Genomic DNA, 9660 nt, shown 5'->3' with positions numbered 1-9660 from the left:
AGGTTGAAAAAATAAAGTTAAATATTTATTTTTTTCATTTATCGAATTTTTAACCTAGTCCTTAGCTTCTGGAGGTGACATGATGACGGCAGAGAGAACTGAATAGTTTTTGTCCAAAACGCCCGCCACTTTTGCGGATGTAGAAATGCCTATTTTGCGCTGCGAAATCTATTAACCTAGAAAGAACGGTATGAAGCTACACGGAACGTATAAATAAACGCTATCAAAAGGCTCGTTTGCCCTTTGCGCACGGGTCCGATCGGCAAGGATCGAGCCAATGTCCATTCCACGCTTGCCCTTTGCTGGAGATATCTCCCTTCCCTAGTATATGCTCTCACTCTCTATCACTATTTGCGCTGTCGACACCCATGCCTTGGTTGCTTTGATAAACCTTTATGAAATCAGCATCCCGTTGAACACACGCGCGGGTCACGGCTGGGGTTGTCTACAACAACGCAACCCGGTTGCTGCGACGACGGTTCCATTGCCGAGCACGGGCGACGATCGGGCAGAAGAAGGTTTGTTATGGTTCCCCCATCCGGGGGACGGGATGTTGATTGGCTACTACTATTGCAACGTTTCGCCTTTCGTGACGCACGCTTCCAGATAATCGATTCTTCGCTCCAGCGTGGTCAGCTTCTCGTTCAGCACCGCCAGCCGCGACCGGCAGGACATGTCTGAGTGTGTGGAGGAAAAGCAGAAAATTAACACATCTCGCAGGTTGCTTCGTAGCTCCGCGTACCGAACTACGAACCGAACGAGTTCAGGAAGTCCGTGATGCGCTTGATGCTGGCCGTTATCACCTCGATGTACTCTCGGTTGGCCCAGTCTTGGTGAATTTGTTTCTGAATCGCTTCTCGATGGGCATCCATTTTTGCTCGTTGGCCACTTAACAGACTAGTTGCACGTTAATGGTTCCAATTTACACGATTATCGCCACACCGCGGATCCACTGTTTACGTGCATCGTGATGGCTTCGACAGTTGACAGCCAGGTACGCTTCGCGCCCGTTTATTACGGTGCGTTCGGAGGTTCACTTCAGAAGCAGCGCACTTTGTTTACAGCGGCACACGCGGTGAGCTTTACAGCACACGAGAGCTTTAAAGCCGCTCGGTGAAGTGCGATTCAAATATCACTATTTTACCGGCCGTATGACATAGAATAAGATGTTTTCAACATTATACGGAGTATTCAATAAAGAAACTGAATGCCGAAGGATGTCTTTGGGAGCAGCGGGTTTTTAATAAAACATTTTCAATCCATCCACAATCGAAAAACAGCTGTCAATGCAAATGAAATGAATGTGTGCGGAACCAAAAACACACCACACAGACCAAGAGCAGACCTTCCTATCGACAGCCTGTTTGATTCCGATCAGCTGGACCCGAACCACGCTGGAAAAGTGTGCAATGCGCACGTTTTCTGAGCATAACACAAAACATGCACACGGACCGACCGACCGACCGACCGACCGACCGGACTCTCTCAATTTAACCGTCCGCTGCTCCCTAGCGAGCATTTTACTAGCGGAAAACTTGCACCAACCCATTGCTCGGGGCATTGCCCATCCGCACCCTGCGCCCTAGATTCCTCTCTGTCATCCGTTGCCCTTCGGGTTTTGCACAAATAAATTGGTACACTTTCCATGCTACCCACCACTCACCGCAAGTATCGCATCTCGTTTCGACGACAGAATAGAATGGCGACCCCATCATTAATGTACCCTCTCATCTCGTTATTCAAAATCAGACACTTGAATTAGCCCGAAAAGTCGACCTCATCTTTCCCGCAGCGCGACATGTTGTGCCGCGTTTGGTGCCACAGTGCCGTGCTCTGCTGACATCGCTTCACGTTAAGTGCCGCCGCCACTGATAGGGGGTTTGGCTGCAGCTACACGCACTTTGTCCATGATAACTGACCGCGAACATACCCCTCTTCAAAGAGAGAGGAAGGACCCCCATCCCCGCCTCCTATTAAGAGCCCTCTATTCAGGAAGTGATCGACGCACTTAGCGGCTCCCCCGGGAGCTGCGAAAGCTTGAATGGAGACCCCTTCAAAACCCCTTGTCGGCCGTTTCGTTTGATGGCGGCCGTTGAATACGCGCGGCGCAGAGAATCCACCCCGGGGGGGAGCGCATTTTTGCTCGATTTTCTTTTCCCGGTTCAACCACCACAAACACATGTGTCGAGTAGTGGCTGGCCGCCTCCTCAACAGTTGGGTGAGATTCCGGCCCGGATGCGCGCAAACGAGACGGACCGAGGACACGAGGACGAAACTAGTATCTGACCCGCGCTCGTCGACGACGAACTCGAGAGAGAACCGACTTCGGGCTCGTCCCGTCGTGGCGGGTGGGAAAATCGGAGAAAATCGCTGGCAATCGTGTCGCAAATCGTCGCCGTTCCCCCGTTCGGTCATTCGCGCGATTCCCATCAATCATCTCCACCGCTGTGTCTGTGCTCGCCATTGCCACTCTCGCCGCCGCCGAGGACGAGCAGCCGCGAGGATAGCGGGCCACCACCAGTTCGGTAAGGAGAGCGAACCAGATCGGTCGTCCTTGATCGCCCAGGATAATTCACCACGCAAGCGGCGGCACTCGTTCGGTTCGGGCTACACGGCCACGGTCTGCCCACTGCCACAGCGCGGACACGGAGTGTGCGTATTTGCTGAGATTCGCGTAACGACTTCCAGAGTGTATAAAGATTTTCCGTTCCGCGTGCGGTTTTGTGCCTCAACTTCCTGTGAACCAGCGACGAGTCGAGGTTCCCACCCATAATCGCTGGACAGCATCCGCACCGTGTGTGTATGTGTGCTTGGTGTTTGTGTGTCAGGGGTTTTCATCACCACCAACCTCAGTGTCAGTGAGTGAGTGTCCTATAAAATAGTACTCCGTCCAGTTTTCGTTACTTCCGGTTTGACAGCCCCTCAGCGAAGGTAGTCGGTTCCCTGCAACGAAAATTACGTTTAGTGAAGTGCCAAAAAGGTGCATAAGATTCGTCTCGTCGTTACTCGCTGTGCGCCAGGCACGTGACGGGAATGCCCCAACAAACGGGGCGGTCGAATCCTTCATGATCCCCCACCAGAGCAGCTCGAGATTTTTGCTACGTTGCGGAAAATTTAATTTAATGGCCAACAGCGGCGGAGACCACCTGCGGCGTACGGCAATCGGCAACATCGCCCGGGAACTCGCCGGGATTGAGTGTCCATTGACGGATCCGCTGGGGTTCCGGGAGCCAAATTCCCGGCGGGTGGGCGATCCCTTCGAAGAAGATCCTTAGCCGGCACGGCGGGGAGTTAAAAGGTCTAGTCGTCGCTTCCGACGAGAGATCGCAGGTCCTCCGTGTCGCTCTGCTTTACGGAAGGCGAAAAAAGGGGGAAGAAAAAGGCAGGGCGCTCAACTTCCGGTGCCAAACATAAACACATTTCGGCTGTAACACGCGACATGAAAGCACGGAACAGCATAAAACCGGAATGCGTGCTGTGGGTGTGTGATGGCCCCGAGGATATTGACGGGCACGCCACGCGCCACCTTTTATCTTCCGCGACGTTGGCGACGTTGACGGCTTTTCCGGGTTCTTTTCTCTGCTCCGGGTGGGTTGTACTACGTGGCGACACAGCGTAGAAAAACAGCTTCGGAAACTCTCTTGACGCCAGCAAACGCGTAGTGATTCCTTTTCGTGATCGGAAGGGGACACAAAAAGCCCCGGTTCCGGGATTGCATGCACTTTCTCCACCGCACTCCGAAGGTTTTACTCTTTCTCTTTTTCTCTCTCTTTCTATCATCTGCCGGGTTTTCCGCTTTTCCACTATTTGTTTTCGATACACAAGAGGCCCAAAGATCTGCAAACGATATTCGCTCCCTGGTCGATATGTACGTGTGTGGGTGTGTGTGTTGCTGCAGGAAAACCCACGCCATGCCGGTTCTGGGATCGAGAAAATCAAATTTCCGTCTTCTACGAATGCCGCCGTTTTCTACGCGATTTACCATCTATTATTGACGGCCCCATTTTCCGTCGACAAAAGACTGGAAAACTTCGGTACACAAACAAAAAGTTCCTTCGATTTTCCTCCGTTCGCCCGCCGTACCGGCCGTTGTCCTTGAAAAAAAGAATGATGGAAAAAGGAAGAGCGGTTTAAATCGTGTGTTCTTCCCTAATTCCAGTGGCAAACAAGTCGCAATCGCCCGCATCCTGGGTCGCAAGTTGGCGAAACATCCTTGAAATACTCCTTAAACAGCCGTCGGCGATTCGCGCACCAAGTCCCGCCCTCCGGGCTGGCGCGATTAATCTTTTATCGCTTGCGGTAACTTTTCGCCTCATTACATTCTCTTTTTCCGGAACACACGGACGGCCGGCCGGCCGACCGACCGACCGACCGAGAGGCTGTGTTTGGCTCAGGGGCACAGTCAAAATGGGCTTCGCAGTGAACCAACCATTTTCTTGCTTCGTTTCTGCTTACGCAGCGTCGAATTGGCAATCGAATTTACCTGCCCTGCCTGCTGCTGCTGCTGCTGTTAAGATCTGCTGATGTAGTGGCGATAAAGGCGCTCCGAAAAGAAATCTCTGGCAGAGCCTGGCCGGGCCGTACCGGGATGCCTGCAAAGAAAGTCGGAAAATTGACAGTGGGATGATAATTTGGCGTCGGAAGGCAGGAGAAAAGGAGCACCGGCGCACCGGGCAAAGCGATTTTCCATTTTCCCCAGCGGCAACGGCATGATAATCGTGATTACGCGCGCGACTTGCTAAACAAAATGTTGTCGTCGTTGCTCGATGGCGGCGGCGGTTGTGTCGGTGGCGGCGATGATCGGTTCGGTGCCGCTCGGGGAGTTGTGCTCGTGATAAATCGAAAAGATGTGGCTTCCCGAAATCTCGCCCCGTGCCGAGGCCATTGTGTGCGAAGAGCATGATTGGCAATAAAAGCGCCACAAACGGCAGCACGTACGCACGCACGCCGCAGTTACTTTGCAGATTTCTTGGGCCCGGCCGAACGAACCGTAATCGGAAAAATAAATTTGTGGTCCGGATTTAATCATCATGCCGGGCCCCGGGATGCTACTCGCTTTCGTGCGGGGAACAGGTTCCTTCCATTTTTATGTTCTCCAAGAGGGGTTTCAACACCTGAGCAGCAACACGTAGTGTCGAGCGGCAAAGTCTCTGAGTCTGTTTCCGTTAAATGCTCAACTCAAGTACATTGTTTCAGTTCAATTTGGAGCGCTTTCATTCATGAAGGAAATACACATTCAAGAGCTGTTACCGGCCCGGGACTAACGATTGATTCTTAAGGGCAGCAGTATTCACAATTGAATACATCAGAGCTAGCGACCATTGCTAGGACATCATTTGCGTTACTGAGAATAATGATCCACCGAAGAGCTTCCGAAAATACCGTGACGCTATGTAGCTAGGTCCGAGATACCACAGAAAATGCAACTCCGATGGAATTATCAAATTACCCATAAAACGGCGAAAGATTCAAGTTGATAATGGACAACAAAAAGCCCTGATTTTAACTAGAACGGAAAATTCCTTTCTAAAAACGGAACACAACCATTGAATGGACAATATTGACTGACAATTGAGTGATGTTTCTACGAATTGAACGCAAAAAAGGAAAACTTTTGTGCGGACTCACACGGATCGAAGTTCTGGCATGCGTGAGAATACAGTAGGCGCCTTGATACAAAAAGTTCGCGAATGCGTTTGACAGGAAAATCAGTTGTTTGGCAGATGCCAAAACTTTCTAAGGGTTTACGCGTTATGTACACGCGTTGAACACTTTTCATCCGCCATCTCGGATGGTGATATGCTTTGAGTGTACTTATTACCGGCTGCATTGTCCTGAACACCAATATGTAAAGCGAACGCTGTCTCAGTGACAGGATATTAGAACCATAACTGAGCGCTCGATTGAAGGACTAACCCCGAAAAAAACCTACAATATATGTGTGCCTTCGGAACATCAACATTATGATGCCCCATCAAAACCCACTCACTCGCAGAGGCCCTTAGAGGCGGTCCCCGGGAAGGATGATGAAGATGTGTGCGCTGTGCTGTGCTGTGTGTGGCACCCACAGCAGCACCGGAGTGCCCGTGGCGAGCAACGTGACGGCGAGAAATGAACAGCTGAATTCGATGCCCTTCGATGCCATCGACAACGCTCGGTGGGAAGCTGGGCCGGGCCGGGGGCTGGTTTTCAGACCATCAAATGTCGTCCATTACCGGATGGTGGTGGTGGCCTCCATAACGATGTCAACATGGATTGGCGAGCGTTGAAGCGCGCCCGAAAAGCCGACGTGCAAAGTGCGGGTGGCCAGCCGAATGTCACGTGCACGTGAAGCCGGAAATGAAGCCTTTGGTGAGCCCGGGAAGAGCGTCAAGAGCCCCTGATTTGATGGCCCAAAAATCAAACGTCCCGGGAACAGGGATAATTCCTGAATGCGCGTCACTACACGGCGATGATGTACGATTTTCATCGACAAGCGCGCGGAAAATCAATCAAAGCAAGCGTGACGACGAACCCGTGCACACCTCGGGCATAAACGGTCTTTCCTCTTGACGGGCGCCCCGAACGAGGAAGATAGTTCATTCGCCGTTCGGGGGGAAAACGCGGCTCGACGGTACTTGATGTTGCTCGGAAAATTGGCGCTAGTGCCTACCTGCAAAGACCGCTCTGACCAGGGTTCGATGCGATGATGCTCCCCATCAGGCGGCCATCCGTTTTTTTTTTGGTTTGGTTCCCACAAATTGGCAAAAGGACGCAGCGATGCGAACGCAACCCGCAACATCTCTATAATCGATAAAACAACGGCGCAGCGCATTTCTGTGCTCGGGGCTTCGAGGACTATGCTGAACAAGTGTTGAGGTCCCGGAATACGACCGGTAGTTGCACTTTTGGTCAATTGGCTCCAACAACCACGCTCATTACGTGGGCTTGCAATCGTGACTTCCTCCTAGTACCTTAATTTTACTAAAACTCGCATTCAAGAGATCCATTTTTCTATAACTAATCTTGAAGCTATCAAAAACTGTGACACTTGTTCCCGGCGACATGCTGCAGTAGCCGTGGTAAATGGGAACCGATTGACACAGACCGGATATCTAATTCTATCCAACGAAAATCAAATATAAACAACTAGTCTATGAAACGATCTGGTCTAAGAATGAATTCTTCGCCCTATTTGTATGCCTCATACCGAGAAGATGAACTTTTCCCATTGTCCAACTTCTTTACTGCCGTCTGTAGCACCAGACAGCCAAACCAGCTGGCCAAACCAGGCCGGCCAGCCGGACGGTTTGTATGTCCTTTATTGCCAATTTAGCGCACAAACGTCCGACATTACTCCCAACGACGACGACAACGACGAGACTTGATTTGTCCCCCCTTTGCTTGTAGGGGATGGTTGGTCCTTCGGTGCCTGGCGCAAACGTAATTTAAAGCACTTTACGCGGCGCTCGCGAGCGAATCGATCAAAATTGCGTTAAGTTCTTCGTTTCCAGCCGAGGAGCCGGGGAGAACGTTGTAAAATTGAATGTAGAAAATTTACCATCACGGACGACGCGACGGATGCCGATGATTGATAGGGCCCTCGGGATGCGTGGGGGCGCCACAATTGCCCATAATTTTGGGCAAAGTTTGTTAAACAAATTTTAACTTTTTATCGGCATCATTAGGGGGAACATATCTGTCTGATGTCGTATTAAAGTTCAAAACTCATTCTCTTTCTCTCTCTATGCACGATACAATCCCCGATTGGTCGGGCAGACATTGCTTGGCACCGGATTACATTAAAAGACTGCAGGAACATCGCTTCATCCTCCAACAGGGCCAACCGAAATAAGGACACACAACAAAGGGAACAAAAATGGCAGAACTCGAACCTAGGATCCGTCCGCAAGGCTGGTCGCAAAGAAATGGTTCGCCTTGGCTCGTCTTTGTGCTCCTCGGCCGCAGTAGAATGGGTTGTTCGTAGCAGAATGGGAATCGACATTTATTTCCAACTTCTTTCCTTGGGGCTCCAACTTTTCTCAGCTGACACACACACACACATCGTTCGAAACGGACGGCCGAAAAAAGGCGCGCCATTTCTTCTCGCTACGCTGCGATGCCGGAAGCGCCCGGAGTTCGAGGATGTTCGCGTAGCGAGCGAACGAAGGAGTAATCGTTTTAAATAAATTATGCCTGCGCCTCGGCGCGACACACACGGAACAGGACAAAGTTTCCGAAGCAAAGATCGACATGCAAGTGTGTGTCTGTGTGTGTTTGCGAAAGGAGTTTATTGGGTTTCTTAATTTATTTTCAAAGCGGTAAAGGACTTCACCGCAGCAACCGGCTCCGTATTTTGGGCCCCATAATCCGATGTACGCCCCAACAAGGCGACACACGCTGCTGGGATGGGGTGTGCGAATTGACGCAGAGTTCACACCGCAAAAAGGCGTCCTCGTTTGGCACACACACACAGATCGAGTTTTTCTTTTTTGTCAATTTTTGGTGGTTGAAACTCTCTGTAGTTTGTGGTGTGAACGAAGGGTAGCGGGGTTCCCGATACGGGTTTACTGCTGGTGATCGGTCTCCGGAAGTCGGATATCGATCGGCGGATCGAGGCGGCAAACCGCACGGGGCTGAAATATGCACTCGAGATGCTTACCTTTTTGATTGGGTGAATATACTTGGTAGCATCTTCTCCAGGCTGGGGAAAAGTTCCTGAGATTCCTGATCTCATTCAGGATCATCAGCGGAGAAGAAGTTTAACAAAAGTCGAATTCTTTGCTGATGGAAACAGAACAACAAAATGGCGGATTTGTAATGCTGATAGGAGGCTTAAGTTTAGTTTTGAGACCTACTTCGAAGAAAGGATTACATTGACAGGACATGCCTCGAGGTAGAAATGGATGTAGCACCCAGTCAATCCCACCAAAAAGGAACCAAATCATATTAATTGTTCTGGAACTAGAAACTACATACAACGAAAGCATTTGAACCTGACTTTAGAGGACCCTGTAATTTCACACAGATTTGCAATGAGTGTTCACTTCATGCCAAGAGCTTGAGCGGCCTTCGTTTCGCGTGGCAAAAAAGTGTAAATGAGTCTAGGCGGTAAAAATTAACTTCACAATAACGAAGGGCACTCCAAAGCTAACAAATACCCCAACAAAAATGGCAATTAGTTGGTTAGGCAACAGGTGAACTACAGGCTAAAGCGAGCGGCCAGCGGAAGGCAAATGGAACCGCGCACCTAATAGAATGACGAAAAGGAAACGCAAATTTTCCGAAAAGCGCCACGCAAAGAAGGGGACACAAGATTCATTCAACCAATTGGCAGTCGCAAACAGATTACAAGAGGAAGAAAAAACTTTCTTTCAGCCCCGAAGGCGATGGAAAAACTTTCGGTGTGCTGTCAACACAATTTCTTTGAAGCGAACTGAAAAGCTGCTCGTTGTGGGCGCGTCACGAAGGATAATTTGAAATTCGATATCCGATAACGGTTGGCCGCGGTTGGCTCGTTGGCTCGAGTTGGCTTTCATCTTCACCCCAAAAACTTTGCGCGGTCGAGGTCGAAAATCATCGACATCATTTCGCGCTGCGGAAAGGGAAGGGAAAAAATGGGTAAATAAACGGACCATCCGGCATCCCGTGTCTGGCGACTCATCCCGGATAGCGCGCGGT

At 50.5% G+C, this 9660-nt stretch overlaps 1 protein-coding gene across 1 annotated transcript; it reads right to left on the bottom strand.

Annotated features, from left to right (window-relative positions):
* Positions 1-63: 63 nt before the first annotated feature.
* On the bottom strand, positions 64-937 carry LOC128267963 (probable protein BRICK1-B). Its single transcript, XM_053004932.1, has 2 exons — positions 755-937; positions 64-677 (listed from the first exon to the last, which is right to left on the bottom strand). Exons 1-2 carry the CDS (start codon positions 870-872, stop codon positions 568-570), a joined length of 228 nt encoding a protein of 75 aa, XP_052860892.1. The 5' UTR covers positions 873-937; the 3' UTR covers positions 64-567.
* Between the last annotated feature and the right edge of the window lie 8723 nt (positions 938-9660).

This window comes from Anopheles cruzii, chromosome 2 (genome assembly GCF_943734635.1).
Source record: "Anopheles cruzii chromosome 2, idAnoCruzAS_RS32_06, whole genome shotgun sequence".
In the NCBI taxonomy this organism is placed as follows: Eukaryota; Metazoa; Arthropoda; class Insecta; order Diptera; family Culicidae; genus Anopheles; species Anopheles cruzii.
The sequence above is the reverse complement of the archived record's forward strand: the minus strand, read 5'-3'. Positions and strand labels throughout refer to the sequence as shown.